This window comes from Zalophus californianus, chromosome 5, assembly GCF_009762305.2.
Source record: "Zalophus californianus isolate mZalCal1 chromosome 5, mZalCal1.pri.v2, whole genome shotgun sequence".
NCBI lineage: Eukaryota > Metazoa > Chordata > Mammalia > Carnivora > Otariidae > Zalophus > Zalophus californianus.
The window spans coordinates 25,195,750-25,216,195 of NC_045599.1; the positions used below are offsets into that span (position 1 = coordinate 25,195,750).

A 20,446-nucleotide genomic window follows, 5' to 3' on the forward strand; every position below is an offset into this window, starting at 1 on the left:
CATATGTGATTGCATTTAAAAATCCTTTAGTATTACTAAATGCTCTAGTTTTCAGCTTTCTTCTTCCAGACACATGCTGACATCTGAATTACGTTATACAGAAAAGAGAAAATAATAGGCCCTAACAATTATATTTTAGCAATCTGGTCTAGTCCCTAACCAGAAACTTAAACAAGGGCCAGAAAAAGTAATGGATGATCTGGTTATGGAAGGAACCTACACTTCAATTAATGTTATGCAAAGTTACTACAGTAAACACTTTACAACACTCAAAAGTGTTTTTATAAATGTAATCACAATGACATAAGGTAGCAGGAAAGAAATCTCATTTTACAGAATAGGAAAACTGGGTTTGGAAAGTTTATGGGTCTTGTTCACAGGAGCTCATACCAGATCAGGGGTTGTGATCCTTACACTTTAATACAACACTACATCATACCCTGTCCATCTTAAGCATTTGACATAATATCAAAAAGAATTACAGAAAGTTAACAGTTTTGTTTTCACTGGCTAGCAAATACTGAACACTGTGTTTTGCTTCAAATATTCTCATCTAACCCTCAAAACACTGTAACAAAGATAATCTCATTGTCTTTATTTCATCGAAGATAAAACTGCAGCGTAGATGTTAAGATTTGCTCAAGGCCCTGTGACTAAGGAAAACTGTGATGAGAAAATCCAAAGTCCTAAGCCTGTCCTACAAAAAGCCCCCAAATAATTTGGCCCCGTAATTAACCAAACCCATTTGAATAACTCCATCACAAAAGCTCTTAAACAGAGCATCACACTTACCTAAGCTGATGTTCCCTGAGATTTGATAATATTTCCATTCCATGAAGATAAGAATAAATAATATTTAAATCCTGGAGAACAGAAAAAAATTTAGATTATTTTTCAAATGTATTTTTCAAAATATCTTAACACCCCACAATTCCGATTTTAAGCCAACAACTATTTATGACAATACTATTAACTATGGAAGATTAATAAAATCTCTGAATTAAAAGAAATCTGAAAAGGTAAAGAGCTACTTCCACTCATACAGGAACCCCTCCCTCTTCAGGATAGCTGACAGCCTCTACTCAAGCAATGCCAGAAATCAAAAACTTCTCATTTCATATGAAAGTCTATTTCATTTCTAAACAGATATAACCCTTCTTCCTCAGTGACACCCAACTATTCAAAAAGAATTACCATACTGTCATAAGCTTTTAATTTATTATTTCCTCCAGATTATGCAGTCTCAGTATTTGCAGGTTCCACATCTTTAAAAGCATCCTGGCTAACCTCCTCTGGACAGGACCCAATTTGTCAATATTCCTCTAAAAATATGACTTTCTAAAAAATCTCTTTCTAAAGAGACCCAAAGTGATATTAATCAACCACTAACAAAAAAAGTCCAGTGGGACAACCCTGTTACTGTGTGAGAGAGGCAGGGAACTTTTCTCTAGTCCTCAGATAACTAGGTATCAAAACTCCCAGTATGATACAGTATAATCTCAGCCTAGAGGAGCGGCAGAGTAAAAGGAAGAATGCGGAAACAGCCCAAATTCCTGACAGAATGGTCTACTTTACCACTTATGTAGAATGCTGGTGCACAGAGATTATAAACAAGCTTAAATTCTCTATATAAAAGGTACCTCCTTATTCTCTTATAAGGAACAATGCCTTTATACCAGGACAGGCAACTCCCCAACATTGCCCTCCTGCTTTGACATGCAATTGGCTAAGAGAATTATCAGATGACAGGAGAAAAAGACAGCTAAGACAACCTTTTTAACAGATTAATAAGAAAACATGGAGTCATTAAGAAAAAGAGCCATAATCTGTCATTCCAAAAATTACAACTAGTAACTAACCATGATAGATTCAATGACCACACCATCTCTGCTAAATCCTTAGGAAAATGGAGTGAAAAATATTTTTTTCTATATACATATACAAAGGATAAATTAAAAGGGAAAACCATAACAAATGAGAAAGGTCTATAAAATTCTTGATGACAGCAGGTAAGAGTAGTGATATGGTAAATTAATATTTCCAAAGATGGCTACAATGGTATTTGTCATCTTATATGCTCTTTCAATAGGACCTTACCACTCCATCAAAAATTGGAATCTTATGTGCCTTCCCCAAGAACCTGGTTGGTCCTTTGATTTGTTCGGATCAAAAGAATGTGGCAGAGGTAAAGATGTGTGACTTGTACGATTCAAGTACCCTGAGACCACCAATGATGTGAGGAAGCCCACTAGTCTCTCATGGAGAAATGCCACGTGGAACAGCACCAAAGCATCAGATATGTAAGTGATGTCTTCTTAGACCAGTAGATGAATGGAACTGAGAGAATGATCCCAGCTGAGGTTCTGTGGAACAAAAGAACCAACCACCCAGTAAAAACCTTCTGAATTAAAGTAATAAAGTCCTTGCCAAAGTCTAGCTCATAGTGAACTTACTGAGCTTGCAAATCCATCTAATAGTCCCTCTCAAATTCCTGAGTTTATAATTAGAATGTATATACTTGTTAGTTAAAATAACCCCCAAAATGGGTCCATGATATAGTGGAAAAAGCCAAGTGGAAGCCTCCGAAATTGCAAATATCCCATTCTCCAGAAGAAAACAGTAAATAAAAGATAATATTGCTTCCATATAGGCAAAGGACAGCAAAGACTAGGGCGTCCAGTAAAGAGTATTCAATGGTGAAGGTCCCTACCATATACTGTCCTCAGAAAGTAAACGTATCCTTAAAAAAAAAAAAAAAAAAAAAAAGCTTACAAATTGCCACAGACAACCACATTCCAACCAATAGTCTCAACATAACATTGTTGCTGGAACTGATTAAGCCTCAGGTATTGATTTGGTGAATACATTTTTTTCCATTTCCATTACAAAAGATCATCAGAAACCGTCTGCATTCATGTAGGACAATATTAACTTAGTTTTTCCTTAGGGCTATTTTAACACTCTCACTCTCACTTGATCTGAGCCAAAAGGCCAAGAAGCGATTAACTCTGTCACTCTAACATAACACAATGTGAAAATATCTAGACCTTCTGACCCATTACATAGTTGCTATCTTGCTGAATGGACAGAAAGAACAAGAGAATGACCAAGAAGAGGCTGGTACCCTGCAGTCCTTGGTAACACACGCATACTCCAGAAAGTGGGCAATAAACTCCATGAGGAATCAAAGAACTATCACTTGCGTGTTTTTAGGGGTGCAGTGATCAGGCGCATTTCAGGACATCTCCTATTAACAAAATGTTGGGGCTTCAACTTTAGGTCAAGATAGAGTAAGAGGGACTGGACTTACCTTCTACCGTAATCAACTAAAAATCAAAATAAATATATGAAACTTTTTTTTCATGAGGTAAGACATCAGGAAACAAGACCATTTAACACCTGAGAGAAGAGAAACAAATGAGATGATTCATATGATGGTACCTTACTGCCTGCCAGTATCTTTAGTTGAGGAGAAGGAGGGTGCAGTCTAGAGAGCAGAAACTGGCTAGAGTTTGCAGAATATGAGAAAGTGTGTTACACAGAGATAAAAGTATGTTCTGGAAACCTACAGAAGGTGCTCAAGTCTTAAATTGAGTACTGATCATCCTATCAGGTGGAAAAAAAAAAAAAAAGAACTCAGGGAAAGAACTATTTGAAAGAATTAAATAAGTCCTCAACCAGGAATGATTTTTGTCCCCTGGATGACAAGAGCAGTATCTAGAGACATTTTGGGTTGTCACAATTTAGTGTGGAGGTAGGGAGTGGTGCTACTAGCTTCAAGTGACTAGAAGCCAAAGATGTTAGTAAACATCCTCCAATGCACAGGACAAGGACCCAGAATAAAGGATTATCTGGGCCAAAATGTCCATAGTGCTGAGGTGAACACCCTGGATCAGAGGGAACATATACCTAAAATTTACACAGGGACACAAAGAGTTCCTATTTCCATCAGGCAGAATAGAAAGTCTCATAATTCACCGTGCATTTAGTTGAGTACTCAGAAGGCTTTGGACTCAATATTGGGGCAAAATTAAACATAGATTAAACTCTACTCTGGCACTACAAACACAGCTCAAAAAAAAGCCCAAAAGAATCAAATAACTTCCAAGTCACTTAATTGTGTCCCAGAACAAAGTTGAGTAATATTTATAAGAAATATGAAAACTCCAGTACATAAAAACGTAAAAGATCACAATCTCTGGTATTCAATCAAAAATTACCAGGCATGCAGAGGAGGGAAAAAAATGACTCATAATGAGAAGAAAAATCAATTAAAACCCATTTACCAATTACACAGATAACAGAATAAGAAAAACCATTTAAAACTTATTAAAATTATATTCCATATATTCAGGAAGATACAGAAAAGATTAAGCATGTAAGAAAGGACATTAAAAAAACTTCAGAGATGAAAACAGTATCTGAGATGTATAATACACTGGATGGGATGAATAGCACAATAAGACATTGCAGAAGAAGAGGTTAATAAACTTGTATACACAAGAATAGAAAGCAAAAAGAAAACAGAAAAAGATGGAAAAAACTTGAATAGAGCACTAATGAATTGTGGAACAACTTCAAGCAGCCTAACAAAACCGTAACTGGTGTCACTTCAAGGCAGAGGGAGAACAAAGGAAAAAAAATGAATTATGGAAAATATCCCCTTTTTGATGAGAACTATAAACTTACACATCCAGGAAGTTCAACAAACCCCAAGCACAAGAAATACTAGGAAAACAGCACCAAAGCACATCAAGATTAAACTGCTTTTAAAAAATGATGAGGACAAAACTGTAAAAGCAGCTCAAGAAACAAGATAAATTACATAAAGATTAGAATTACAGCAGGCTTCTCGTCAAAAACAATGCAATCCAGACAACTACTGTAGTAAATCTTTAAAGTCACAAAAGAAAAACAATCTATCAACCTAGATTTCTATTGCCAGTCAAAACAGCTTTCAAAAACAAAGGGAAAATATTTTTCACATATATAAAGTCTGAATGCATTAATCACCTGCAGACCTACCCTATAAAAGAAATGCTAAAAGTCCTTCATAAAGGAGGAAAAATACCAGATGGAAATTGAAACTACACAAAGGAATGAAGATAAATGAAAATGGAAACTACATGGAAAAATATTTTTTTCTAATTATTTAAACAATAATCAGCTTAAAAAGCATTAACAAAAAGGGCACCTGGGTGGCTCAGTCAGTTGAGCATGCCAGACTCTTGGTCTGCTCCAATCATGATCTTGGGGTGATGGGATGGATCCCTGATATCCGTGTTGGGCTCTGAGCTCGGCATGGATTCTGCTAGGGATTCTTTGTCTCCCACCTCCCTCTTCTAGTGTCCCTCCCCCTGCTTGTGAGCATGAATGAGCACTAAATAATAAAATCTTCAAAAAAATAAAAAACATTAACAAAAAAGATGACAACAAAAATGTGCTGTGGGCTTACACTATGCATACAACTAAAATGTATCTCAGTAAGAGCACAAAGGACAGGAGGTAAAAATGGCAATGCACTGTTGTAAGGTTCTTACACTACAGGTGAAATAGTATAATCTCACTTGAAGACAGACTGGGATAAATATAAGATGTATACTGTAAACCTTAATAAATCTCATATTTTGTAGATATCCTTGTATTCTCTCTCATATATAACACATCCTTGCGAATGAGAACAATATTAGTTCTCACCCAGTCTGGGTCTTTTTTTTTTCCCCCTCTCTCCTTTTTCTTATAGGTGTGGCCACACATACATAGCTGCTGGGGCCCCACCCTTTATGTTAAAAGTCATCATAACCCAAAATGCCTATCCTATGGAAATGTGCAATTTATTTCTGACATAAAGCTAATTTTGTTTTAGTGGCAAACAAGTTAGAACTCCCATAATGTGACCTGCCAAATGAGGATAGGCTAGTGTCAAAAAGTGCCAGAATTTTCTCAGCTTCTCCACTAAATTTATGTCATATAATTTCTGTTCTCAATTCAGAGGACATTTTGGGAACAACATCGATAACGCCATTAATAGTTGACGAAGAATCTGGAATTCACTTCTCAATTTTAAACTCTAAGCAAGAATATAATTCACAAGTTCTTGAAATATATATGTGATTCTTCAGTTCTCTGCGTAAAGACAGGCTGACGAAGTTTATCAATTTTAGATTCTAAAAGCCCTGGGCGCCTGGGTGACTCAGTTGGTTAAGCGACTGCCTTTGGCTCAGGTCATGATCCTGGAGTCCCGGGATCGAGTCCCACATCGAGCTCCCTGCTCAGCGGGGAGTCTGCTTCTCCCTCTGACCCTCTTCCCTCTCGTGCTCTGTCTCTCACTCTCTCTCTCTCAAATAAATAAAATCTTTAAAAAAAATAAAATAAAATAAAAGCCCTTCTTTAAATATCTGTAAGTTTTTACTGTTAGTTCCCTTCAATTTTATTTCAGAGGGACAATGTGGCCAAATGAACATGTAGTTCTCCAACAGCATCTATAAATGCTGACTGCGTGGACCCAAATAGAAATATTAGCATTATTCCTATCAGGGGTTGGCAAACTTTTTCTATAAAGGGTAAGACAGTAAATATTCTAGGCTTTTTAGGTCATATGAGTTTTGTCACAACTATTTAACTTTTCCTTTGTATCATGAAAACCATAAAAATGTAGGTAAATGAATGGATGTGGCTGCATTCCAAAAAAGTCTTATTATAGAATAGTTGGTAGGCTAATTTGGCCTGCAGGCCATATTTTGCCAACTACTAAAATGCAGATGGTCAAAAATATCCACCAAGGAAGTCAAGCCATGAATGAACTCTTTAGAGAATACTTCAGCTTATGAATTTTGGTGGAAGCTGAAAACACCAGATTTTCATTTTTCCAACCTCACATAAAATTAGGGCATGGACAAATGATCCAAGTGCTACTAATCAGACACACATGTCCAAAACTTAGAATACAGTGGTACTGACAAACAAGAACTGCACACAATCCATGTTGGCAGTTAGTGGTAGCAGCAGGGTCAGTCAACATATGCAGTATATAGTGTAGGTGGTCAACAGTCCAAGTAGTGGACTGCTTGGGTTAGGAGTATGAACATGGTTGTCTAGGCCCAAGTCTACTTCTCCAGTAATCCCAGCAATTCTGTAGCTACCCAGTATCCTTTTATACCTTTTCTTTAAAGTGGACAGAACTGGGCTCTGTTTCATTTAAGTTTACAACCCTGACAGACCCTTAGACCAGCACCATCAGCCTCACCTGGGAAACTGGTAAAAATGCAAATTCTCAGGCCCCATTCCAGACTTAGTTAATCAGAATCTCTGGTGTAGCTCCCAGCAATTTGTGGTTTAATAAGGGCTCTAGGTAGTTCTGATGCATACTAAAGTTTGACAACCACTGGTTGACAGGTAGGATGTATGCCACTCTGTTATTTGGCTGATAACCTATTAATGAGAAAGGGAATTCATCACTGAGATGCCTAGTAAATCCTGGTCCCTACGTTTGAGGGTCATAAGATGCTAAGCACTCAAGAAAGAACAGAAAAGACGCTCCCAGAACAAAGGACGATTGTAGTAGTAAACTGGCTAATTCTCCCACATGATGTGGGTGGTTATGGTATTATGTTTAAATGGGACAGCAAGTAGTTGTTGACTGTGTAAAGCTGGGCATAGAAAGGAGTTTCTTGTAGGTTTTTTTTGTTTTGTTTTAAGCAGGCTCCACGCTCAATGTGGGGCTCAAACTCACGGCCCCAAGATCAAAAGTAGCATGCTCTACCGACTGAGCCAGCCAGGCACCCTGGTTTCTCATAGTTTTTGTACCAACTATCTCTGAGACAGGCTTGTGGTAGTATTATCAGGCTTGGTGTGTCCAAGACCAATAAAAGCTATTATAGAAAGTCAAAACAAATAAAAAAACTTGACAGAAACAGGCCGTAAGTCTTATAAATACTTCTTGTTAGTAAAAAATTTAAATGGTACATTCAAGGAGGTATTAATCATTTACACAGTGCACACTTGAAAGCTGCTCTACAGAGCCTGAAAGAGGGAGGTCATGATGAAGATGGAAAAACTAGGAAGTCATGACATTTCAGATCAGCAATACCAGAATGAGCCACCTGTTCTGAAACTACAATATACTGCAGAAATTAACCAGAGCTATTAGAAGAACAAATACCAGCTCTGGGTTAGGGAATAAAATATCGGGTTCCACTTGGGCAAAAAATGGTGAGGAAGCAGTGATGACTCAGAGCTTCCTAAAACAGATCAACCATACCCTCTCAGCCAGTTATGTGAGTGAAGGTGGGCAAGCTGAGGTGGGTGGTAATACTGCCATCCTACAACAAAACAGCTTTCTTTTTACACCCTTCAAACATTCCAAACCTAATGAATTCACTGTAGGCATATCCTATTGGTTCAATTTCATTTTAAAATGAAATATTAAATTCTAATCTGCAGCTCTGTATGAGGAATTAACAAGATCCTTTTAAGTATACCTTCTAATTAAGGAGATTGTGCCAAGGCAGTGTGCTGCTCCTGGAGTAACTCCATCTTTCAATTCTACTGATGGCCATTCTACACATGCTTAGAAACCCCAACCAAAACTTGGAAAACTTATACTGGAATGCTTAAAGTAACTATATTTTTCTGTTTCTTCAACTCTAAAACTAACGAATTTCTTGTCATCACATGCAACTTTCAATACATCAATTACTTAAAATACTCATTAATGAAGATATTTTACTCAATTATCTTCTTCTTCACCTGGAAAGCAAGTACATCGCTCAAATTTTAACAATGAAAAAAAATCTCAGGGTGGATCCTAAGAGCAGTACAGATTCAATTCCAAGATATATTCTGCAGCTACAGGTCTATACATAAAAACTTATGGTGAGGAATCTCTACAAATCAATGTTAGGCTGAAGATGGAATAACAATGTAGTAAACCTGGAAATCTGGAGACAGACCTGGGTTCAAACTATGCCTTTATCAGTTACTAACCAGTTATCTTGGATTATTTGCTTAACGTTTATTCTCTGTACAAAAGGAATGATAAAATACCTCCCTTTGAACATTTTATGTTCAAAGGTAAATGTTAAGTGTGTAGCGCAGAGACTATCACATGGTGAAGAGTTAACAAATGTTAGCATTATGTGTTTATATATAGGTACGCATTATAAAATTACAAAACAATGATTAAATTACATTCAGCACACTATTAAAGCTATTTTTAATGTTTTTCACAATAGCTCCGAGCTAAAACACCATACATTAAACATAGAATTCTATTCCATTGGTTTTCTCATCCATGTGGTGTAAATATATTCTGCAAAATGGCAGTAAAGAGCTACACAACACTTACGACACCTGGAGCCCAGCCCCTTGTTTCTAAATACCATTTCCTACTAAAAGAACCAGGGTTCCTTGGGTAAGTGGCTGATTTCAACTAGAACACGGAAAGTACAAGCCTGGAATATCTTTTTGTGCCAGAAAGATTACTTAAAGACTAATGGGGTCATGTCCAAAGGACATAGGAGAGAACTTTGAAAGGGCTTCCACTGGCTAAATTTGGGGTAATCTAATAATCAAAAAGAATGAAAATATTAAAAATACAAAAATAATCCTTGAAAGTCTTTTTTTTTTTAAAGGAGAAGGAGGACAGGGAAAAGTGGGAAAGTTCTTCTATAACTGTAGGAGAAATATACAATTAGAAAATTATCACTTTGTAACAGCAAAGTAAGTTATTTAAGCAAAGATCATCAACATGCTAAAGCCAATGGGTCCAACACTGTTGAAAGACAAGATATTTATCTACCCTTTGGCAAAGTATCACCTCAAGGATCAATTCAAACTTGCAGCACTGTACCTTTACAACAAAGAGATACAGGTAATCAAATTTTGCATCCCCCATAATGGAAAGAACAGATAACGTGCCTTCTGATGTGACAATATTCAAAGTACAGAACATCACGGAGAGTCTGGCTGGCTCAGTTGGAAGACCATGTGACTCGATCCCAGGTTGTGAGTTCAAGCCCCAGGTTGGGTGTAAAGATTACTTAAGAATAAATAAATAAACTTAAAAAAAAAAGTACAGAACATCACCCATATAGTTCCTCAAGAAAATAATTTCACCTAAATCTCACCATGAAAAACTAGGTGAAATTAAGTTATGATGTATTTTTTTTTTTAAGATTTTATTTATTTGGGCGCCTGGGTGGCTCAGATGGTTAAGCGTCTGCCTTCGGCTCAGGTCATGATCCCAGGGTCCTGGGATCGAGTCCCGCATCGGGCTCCCTGCTCCTTGGGAGCCTGCTTCTCCCTCTGCTTCTCTCTCTCTCTCTCTCTCTCTCTCTGTCTGTCATGAATAAATAAATAAAATGTTAAAAAAAAAAGAGTTTAAAAAAAAAAAAAAAAAAAAAAAGATTTTATTTATTTGACAGAGAGAGACAGCAAGAGAGGGAACACAGGCAGGAGGAGTGGGGGAGGGAGAAGCAGGCTTCCCGCCAAGCAGGGAGCCCGATGTAGGGCTTGATCCCAGGGCCCTGGGACCATGACCTGAGCCAAAGGCAGACGCTTAACGACTGAGCCACCCAGGCGCCCCCAAATTATGACACATTCTAAAAGACAACCGGCCAGATTCTTCCTAAGTCATATTTATGAAAGAAAGAAAAAGGCAGGAGAACTGTTCTCTCTTAAAGAAGACTAAGGGCACCTGGCTGCCTTAATCAGAAGAGCATGTGACTCTTGATCTCAGGGTTGTGAGTTCAAGCCCCACACTGGGTGTACAGATTACTTAAATAAACTTAAAAAAAATAAAGACTTAAAAAACATAACAACCAAATGTAATGTACCCTGACTGCATCCTAGATTGTAAAATATAAGAGACATCTTAAAGATATGGTGAGGGGTGAACTGTTATCAGGTCTGCAGTTCACTTTCAAATGGTTTAGCAAAATAAAGTATATGCTAGAGAGAAGGACATAAGATAAATAAGGCAAATTATCGTTCTGGGTGAAGAGTATATAGTACAGGACCAAAAAAAAAGGGGGGGAGGATACTATTCTTCCCATGTTTCTGTAGTTTTGAATTTCTCAAAACAGAAAGATGGGGGGTAACACATGACTGTTTCCTGTTTATTCCATAGGGTGACAGACATTTCTAGCTCTCCCTAAACTTCAAGTCTCATTTAATGACCTGCATTCTTTTTTTCATTATCTGTTCCTATGCATCCCCAATCATCACCATATGTTGACCTGTGTCCATGACACACTGCTCCCAGGAATGTTCTCTGGAAACAGGAATGTTCTCTCTCCCAGGAAAGCTCACCTCGTTCCATCACTGTATCAGAATTTAGTCTTATCTCATTATACATCTGGGTATACATTTCTTAAAGTAAACTAGAACTTTTTATTTGTAGATTAAAACACATTGCTTAACTAAATTACCTGAACATTAAATTTTATTAATAAAAACTCTAACACTAAAAAGTTATAGCGTGAAATTTTTAGAGATGAAAATCCCAAATATTATGCTTACACATTAGAACTCTAATAATTAACCTCTGAAATAATGTATCAAAAGATCAAGCATCTAATTTCTTCTAAGGTCAAAGTTTAGGCTGAAGTTCACCTGTCTGGTCCCACTATGTATTATGCAGTCACCCAAGATTAATTCCAAGTTTCACATGCACTTTTCTCTCACCATAATTTTTTTTATAGTATTTGCTGACATATTCATCATTCATTCACTCCTCCCTCCTAAAACTCTTTTCCTCCCATCCCTTCTGTAATATGGTTCTCTCTGGGTTCCTGTCCCGATGGAAAACATTTAGTAACAACTACAAGCACATAATGTGAAATTAGAACACCTAGATTTGAATCCTGACTCCATGGTTTCCTAGTTGTGTGAACTTAGGCAAGTTAGTCTGTGATTCGGCTTCCCTATATGTAAAATGCGGATAACACCTTCTTTCAGAGTGTTTTTGGAAGGATTAAATATGTATAAAGGGTTTTTTCTTTTTTAAAGTGACAGGCATCTAATAAGCACCACAGCATATAAATCTTAGCCGTTATTATTGCTATTATTACCTTTCTGCTCTAGGTGCTCCTGAGTCTCCTTCACAGGCTTTGCCTTATTCCCTTGAATGTTTATAGATGTTCCCATAATTGTGACATCCACCCTTTCTTTACTAGAGACTCCCTACTACCAGTAAAATCCTCCACATCCATAGTTTCAACTACCATATACATGTTAATGACACCCATATTTGTATTTCTAGCCCAGAGCTCTCTAGCAAAACTTAGAACCTACACATTCTAGAGCATAATGAAGACTTTCACCTGGGAGATCCATCAGCATCTCAAATGCAATAAATGCAAAGCTAAACTCATTATTTATACTCCTGTGTCTTCCTCCTAGGTTCCCTGATTTAGGTGATACACTCTTCTTCAATGATTCTGGCCAGAAATTTGTCAATTCTATTTAATAAATGTCAACTCTATTTCACCATCCCACCTGGAGCAATTTGGGGATTTATTATTTCTCACTGGGTAACAGAAAAAAGCCTGCTTGCATCTAAGTCTGACACCCTGTAATCCACTCTTCATAGTCCTGCCAGAGTTATCTTTCCAAAAAGCAAATATAAACTTCTTAAAGAGAAAACAGTCCTTCATGATCTGGATCCTGGCCATGCCTCTAGCGTCCTATCTTGTACTACTCACCTACCCAGGCAACTTGCATGTTTGTGCCAAGCTCATCTGGTAGCCTTGACAGATACTGTTCCCTTTTCAGGAAACACATACTATCCCTTCTTCACCTAACATTTACATATTCTAATCTATACTCAAGTCAGGATTCCCTTTTCCAAAACAGCATGAATGACACCTGCCTACTCCTTACTCTTCTCTCCCCAAAGTCCTCCTATACACTCCTGAAGGCTTCATTTCACATCTATCACAGTACTTCGGCAGTATTTTAACTGTGTATTTGCCTATCTCCTCCCATAAAGAAAGAACTTTAATCTTGTATCCTTGGTACTTAAAAAAGTACTTAAAAAACATTTACCACACAAATATACATTAGGCACTCTTCCTCAAAAAAAGTATGTATTCAACGCGGCCTCGTTTAAAGAGCTCATAAATACTCCCAACTCCAGCTGGCACTTGTGACACAAACTCTTTGGTAAAAACAATCTGTGATGAAGCCTTTTCCTATTACTCGAATGCTTTTAAAAAGCCAAAATGGAATACGCTACCACCCTTTGAAAACAAAAGTTTAAGTTATAAAAGAGAATGGTGTAAGAAACCACTGGCACAGATATCAAGTACACCTGTTTTCATCCTACATAAAACTTGAGAATTCTAAACTTCCATTAAATTTACACAGCACCTTTAAGTACTGCATATAGCACAGGGAAGATAAAACAAGGCAAATTTATTCAGGAAAATATTAGGCATCTGTAAAGATGACTAAAGTTCAAAGCTTAAAACATAACCTAAAGTTCACTGTTCTGCTATAAAGAAAGCAGGGGGGTGCTACTAGACTGAGGAAGTTACTGATGAATCATGTGACCTTGAGCAAGACATTTTACCTCTCAGGAGTTCAGTTCCTTATCTGTATGCAACTCTTACCACCAGCTCTTGACCTCGCCAGCTACACTATTTCTAGAAGTGCTATATACACAGTTCACAAATACATGCTGGCAGCGTTGCTACTTTAGCTGCGTACTAAGTGCCCTGTCCAATGAGCCCCACCATCTCTGCCACGTGACAAAGCCTGAAGCCCGCCAGCTGCCAAAGCTTTAGTTTATGGCAAAGTAGTGGAGAGGGCCTAATAGTGGAGAACACCAAACAGGGGCTGCGTAGGCCTCCATAATCTCATGTTCTCAATAAAGCGGCTTGTTCACTTTTTATTTACAGCAAGACCTCAGTTTAACAGGTCCAGGGTCAAGCCAAATAATAACCACAATGTCACAGAGCTCACAATCACTCCATCCCTTCCAAAGAAGAGGACTTCTCATCATGCCTGGCTGCTCCTCACTTTTGTTGAATTCTCTTGGGGAAGCTCCTCACTCTCTTCAAAACAAAATTTTATGATGTCCAAACTCCTGAATGGCCACAGTTTTTTTCTCAAGGTAGGAATCTCTAATACATGTACAGTGAGATGCCTAGAAGAGATGCTGTCTAATGAAGGCCCCATCCAGATCTATATTCTCTTTCTATCCAGTTGAGTTTACAAATGAAGGCTACAGGGCCCCACAAGGATAAATAAGTTCTTTTACTTCCCAAAAACCCTCTGAATGTGCATCTGCTGTAGAAAAGCACAAGAGAATCTTTGTTCTGCCACCCTCAGGGATGTGCACAGTGACTCACTCGAAAATGATTCCAAGCACAATGGTGCACTTTCGCCAATTCAGGAAAAAACCTCCACAAGTGTACATTTAAGGATTATTCTAAATTCTGAAATGGATTAAAACTACAAAAATACTACGTTTTACATTCTTACAGTCCTAGCCACCTCTTCAACTTTTTCCAACAAAAATACGCTAGGTTTGTTTTTTTTAAAACCTTTTTCTGACTGTAAAAAGGTAATTATATTAGCACCTAGCTGAGCATGTAATTTTTACCCAGGAACAATTTTAAGTCATCTGGTTAAAATCATATGAGCAATTAAAACCGATATTTATCTTTATTTCTCTCAGAATTTCCTGCACATTTGTTTTTCGTGTGTGTGTCTTAAAAACCGTACAAAAAAGAAGTTCCTGTTTCAAGGTATGACATTTCTTCTATCTGTATTGTTTATGAAGAAGTGCCAGGTAAAACAGTCTCTTTATGGCAACTGTACTTTATTCATATTTTAATTAGAGTATTAATAGCAAATTTGGCCATTTTTGCCAAACTTCATCAGTCTTTTAATCCCAGCACTTCAAATATTAGACCAATAGAAACCACCACTAAAAGAGGGAAACAGTATTTTTCACATTCCTTTTCTTTATTAAAGTCATTTACAAATATGTGGATACCTACTATGTACTAAGTATTGCATACTATGCACTGGGACATTAGGATACTTTGTCTTCAAGGAGCTCATACTCCAGCCACATAGACAAACACGCAAGTAATCATACCACAGTAATTACTATGGTGCAGGAAGGTGTGAACTATCCTGGGAACACTGAGAAGGAGTGGAAAAGTAAGGATATCTGCAGTTTTGCAGATGAGCACTGGAGATGACACACTTCAGTGAGGAGACTGAACTTGCCAAGTCAGCGGATGGCTTTCCAGTCAGAGGAAATGGCAAGCTAATATGTATGCTACCCTTTATTGAGTGTTTATTATGACAGGCACTTGCTAAATATTTAGTCCACACAACAATCCCAAAATGATATTTGGTCTTAGAAAAGTTAGGCAACTTGCCTAGGATCACTCAAAGTCTCAGTGCTGGAGCCTATGTCTGAAGTAGTCTTACCCAAATGCAAAATCCAGGGCTATAACCACTGCTATAACCATACTTTCCAACCTGTATAAAGCATAGAGACAGGAGACTATGACACAATGGACAATGTTTCTCACCTGTCTGTATATCAGAACTACTTAAGAAGCTCTCTGTAAGTCCTAATGCTTAACACTCCATTCCAAAATGTTCTCACCCAAAAAATAAAGGGTAGGCATAGACATTCAAAAAAAAGTTCCCTACAATGAGATATATAGCCTAGATGGAGAGTAAGGTGTTTCAGTTTTTTAGGAAGTTAAAATGCATGTGTTTGGGGGAGGGGATGATAAGACTCGAGTGCCACGCAGAAGATCAGGGAGGACTTTACCTCTATATAAATTCACAAAAAGTACTTGCTGCCTTTGCTTTCCTGGGTCTTATTCTCTTCAACCCACTGCAATCAGGATCTTTATTCATCAGTCCAGTGAAATCATTCTAATAGACATAATCCAAAGAATTTATAAGTCCTTCCTTTTCTTAAACTCTCAAAGTATCTGACATTAGTGATTAGGGATTTCTGTCTGAAAAGTCCTCTTGTAGCCGCACTCTTCTATTCTCATCCTACCTCTCTAACAATTTCTTTTCACTCTCTTTTGCAGTTTTCTTTTCCTTGTCCCATCCTTTTAATAGTGGAACACCCAAAAGGGCTGTCCTACTCTCATACCGCTTTTCACCTTTGTCATTCCTACCAATCTCCTGACTTCACCTATAACCCTATAGGCACCTATAATGCCAGAGACTCTCACATCAACTCAGACCCAGAGCCTGGTTTAACCTGAAGCTCCAAATTCTTACAGAATATCCCTACCTGTATCACTTGCATGGAGTCCAAAACCACTTCCAAAACTTAATCTCTTCCCACCCTAATTCTGCTTAATAACGCACTCTTAAACAGGGCAGTTACCGAAATCAACAATCTAGAAATCATCTAAACTCCTGTTTTGCTCTTGCACCCAGTCCAAACCTGTTTCCAACAAGCAAAAGACAGGAAGCCAGACTTAACCTGGGGTATTAGGGAACCTTGAGAGGAACATAAGGGCACGGTGTATCTTGGCCTTAAATGCAGCTTCTGGGGCTGAGAAGCAATTATCTCAAAAGTAGGTATGAACAGAGTGAGGCAGACAATTCTAAAGGGTAGCCAAAAGGGTGAGTTAGGATAAGAAGGACAGGCAGAGGGAGATCAAGGAAATCACCCAGACAGGTGATTCAAAGTCCAGTCCAGGGGTAAAACACAAAAAACCAAGTCCTCTTGGTTGCTACAAATAGTATACATCGTATGATTGCACTCAAATGAAGTTCAGAAGTGGGCAGAACACATTTATGGTAAAAGATGTCAAAAAAGTGCTTTCCTCTTGGAAAGGGTACCGATTGGGAGGGGCAGAGGGGGAGTTTCTGGAGAGGTGGTAATATTCCATACCCCAATTTGGGTGGTAACTAAATAGATCTGTAAAAAATTAGCTAGCCATCTAGTTAGGATGCGTGGACTTCATCGTATGTGTATAATAGTCCATTTCAAACTTTTAAGAAAAAGCCTGGTGGGAGGCAGATACTCCCACTTCCAGTCAGTGACCACTTGGGCCAACTGTAGCTCCTCACTATCTCATTCCCCCATAGACAACTGCCTTATCTCACAAGTGAACTACTTCATTTGTTTCCTATAACCAGGACCCTATCTCCTGGTTTCCCTGTCATCCTGATATAATCATTAATAGTCTTCTCTTTCATTCATAAACATATCCTGGTTTGGACAAAATGTATGTTCACCCTACCTATAAGCCTTTCTGCTTTAGTTATAGCACCCCTCTTCTCCCCAATACATCTCCAACAACGCCTACAGAGTAATCTTTGTAAAGCTGATCTTATTTTCAGGCTTTAAACCCTCCAATGCTTCTCCTTTATTCGTAAAATCAAGTTCAAATCCTTGAAATGATTCAACCCCCTAGTATATCCAGCTTTAATATTTAACCCCCAACACACCATACACAGTATTTTGCAAAGTTTATTATCACATCCCTTCCAAGAAGATTTTTAGACATTTTTTTCCAAAATGCTGCCCCACCCCCAATTAAATCTTGTAAAGCGATGAACCATACTAAGGTCTAAGATTTTTTCACTACTCCCCTAAAAAATAATTCTTGTGGGGCGCCTGGGTGGCTCAGACAGTTGGTCAATTAAGCTTCCTACTCTTGATTTTGGCTTAGGTCATGGGATTCAGCCCCATGTAGGGCTCCCCACTCAGGGCAGAGTCAGTGTATCCCTCTCCCTCCCCTTCTGCTCCTCCCCCTGCACGAGCACACATGCTCTCTCAAATAAATTTCAAAAAAATAGTAATAATTTGTGTCCCTTTGGGGATATCACCCCAACTGGGAATGCATGCTTACAGAGTGGCTTCTTGTTCTACACATACACTTTTCCTTCACTCTTCTTGCTCTCTGCCTGGAATGACTTCCCTTCTAGATGTCATCCAGACAGCTATTCACCATTTTTAAGATTCCATTAACTGCTCCTCAAAGTTTTTCCTTTTCCCACTTGCAGTCCAAAGTATCCCATTGTCACTAACAACCTTAACATTTTACTGATGTTTCCATGACCATCTCCTAACTCACTGAGGAACAGGGACCATATCCAATTTCTTTCTACAACACTGTATTTTAGTATTATGTCTGACATATTTATTAAATGAAAGGACATATTAATTTTATTTACCTAGGTGAGATAATACAACTGTTTACCTCAGACAGCCCCTCTTTAACCTGTTATTCTGACATAAATATTAATAGCACCTCTTTTAACTTGCAAAAATGATTTGGATAACTTATTGCTAACTTATCTAGGCAGTGGGCAATTCTCATCGAGAGTGAAACATGATGAGATGTATTAAAAAGTAAACTGTGGCAGTAAAATAATAAATAAAATGACTCAAGTACAACAGTCAAAGGTAAAATGATGTAAGGGCCTGAACGAGGGTAGCAGAGCACGGGAAAAAAAGGTAGAAAGAGATTCAGGACATAAAATCAACAAGGTTTAGTGGCCAGTTGGACAGAGAGAAGATTATCAAGGAGAATCAAGAGTCGAAACATGAATTTCTAGCCTGAGCAACTGGGGCAGTCACCAATAGAATATTAAGAGGGAATGATGAGGCTTCAATTTAGGACTACTGATTAAAGAACCTGGAGGACAATTTAATGGATGTATGGATCCAAAGCACATGAAAGGGGGTAAAAAGGACCAGGTGTCAGCCTATAAATATTAAGTGAAGCCAAGTTGCTGAATGAGGCTTCCCAGGAAGTACAAAATCAACAGTTCTATCGATAAAAACTATTATCTTTTTAACAGGAGGACTATACAAAATGAATTCTAAATTTTGTTTTAACACATTTATTCATTATTTAGTACATGCAAAGCATGATCTTAAACACTTATGGAAATAAACCCCAAGAGTTAAGATAAGGAGCTCACTGAGGTAAAAAAAAGAAAGGTTATCGACAAAGAATGGTGTTGCATATGGACTAAGTTGAGGAAGGGCCAAATTCAAGACCTTAATTTTGACTGTACTATCTTTAATTTTGCTAGAAGGACTCAAAATGAGTACCTTAACAGCTTTCATTGATGCAGAGCACTTAGCTTCGCAGAGTACTTAAGTCTAAAAATTTCCACTTAAAAAAAAATCTTTGTGAAGTGGAAAAGGAAATCAGAGAACTAGCTCAGGAAAGACAAAGGGCTATGAAGCTGGAACTACGAAGTAGGAGAAATAGAAAGAAAGTAAAAACTGTGTTAGAACACAGTTCTAAGTGATATATACTGTACAACACGATTCCACATTCCATGTCTGGCTCACTAAGATTAAGTCTGAGATGAGAGTTTCACGTAAGGACAAAAGATGGTTCAAAATAAAGAGACTATTAATTTTGTCCCAGAAACAAATAGAAGACTTTCTATACTCATTACACACTGCAAACATCTGATTACAAGATTATAAGACAGTGATTCTTACCTATTTGTCTATTTTTTCATAATGCTTTGCACCCACTAAGCATTCAAGAAAAAATAAGTTGAATGTATTTTATCCCCTTCTATTACACACTTTATTCGCTTGGCTTTTCTTCTCCTGCACTGTTTGCTCCCACTCATTCTCTTTTGCTGGTCTCTGCTCTTCTCCCCTAATGCTGTAGTAATCATCTGTGCCATGGGGCTGTCTGTGGTCCTCTTCTCTTCTCACTCACCGCCTTGGTAATTTCATCTAGTCTCACGACTTGAAATAGTATCTACTAGCGAATGAATATAAAACATAAAATATATAATATATAAAATATAAAAAATCTCCAGCCCAGCCCTCTCTATAGAAATACAAATTTGCATATGCAACTCCTTACTCAACATTTCTAAAAGACATTTCAAACTTAACATTTTCGAAACTGAATTCCTGATCTTCCCTCCCAAAACCTACTCCTCCAGCAGCTTTCCCCATCTCTCACACCAGCTGAAACTCTTTGATGGTAACTCCAACACTGATTTTCAGGCCAAAAACCTTGAAACCCTGCTCGATGCTTTTCTCTCCCCCAAAGCACATGGTTAATTTATTAGCAAATCCTGTTGGCTAAACCTTCAAAATATTTCTGTAATTGATTACTTCTTGCCACCTGCATTATTATCACCTCAGTCTGAGTTATAATCAGCGCTTCCCGACTTCAACATGATAGCCTCTAACTGACATGCTTGCTTCTTTCTACCCTTGCTCCCATATAGTCTATTCTCAACCCAGCAAGCAACCAGGGGGCTCTTTAAAAAGTTAAGTAGGATAATATCACTCCTCTGCTTCAAAATCCTCTGGTACTCCTCCCCCCTTCACACAAAAAAAAGTTAAAGAATTTCCAATGACTTACAAAGACGTTAACGATACACTCCCTCCTACACTATTATTGTCTAACTTCATCTCTTACAATTCTCACCCTTGTTTACTCTCCTCCTGTCA

At 37.9% G+C, this 20,446-nt stretch overlaps 1 protein-coding gene across 12 annotated transcripts in view; it reads right to left on the minus strand.

Annotated features, from left to right (window-relative positions):
• RAPGEF6 (Rap guanine nucleotide exchange factor 6) overlaps positions 1-20,446 on the minus strand; it is a 197,088-nt gene that overhangs the window by 174,001 nt on the left and 2,641 nt on the right. For 10 of the 12 annotated variants that reach the window (XM_035727570.1, XM_035727566.1, XM_035727571.1 and 7 more), the window contains exon 2: positions 793-863. In XM_035727570.1, coding sequence (XP_035583463.1) covers positions 793-863 — 71 coding nt within the window. Of the gene's footprint in view, positions 1-792; positions 864-20,446 lie in introns of those variants that run through there. The other 2 variants (XM_027604855.2, XM_027604853.2) reach the window with 1 other exon arrangement.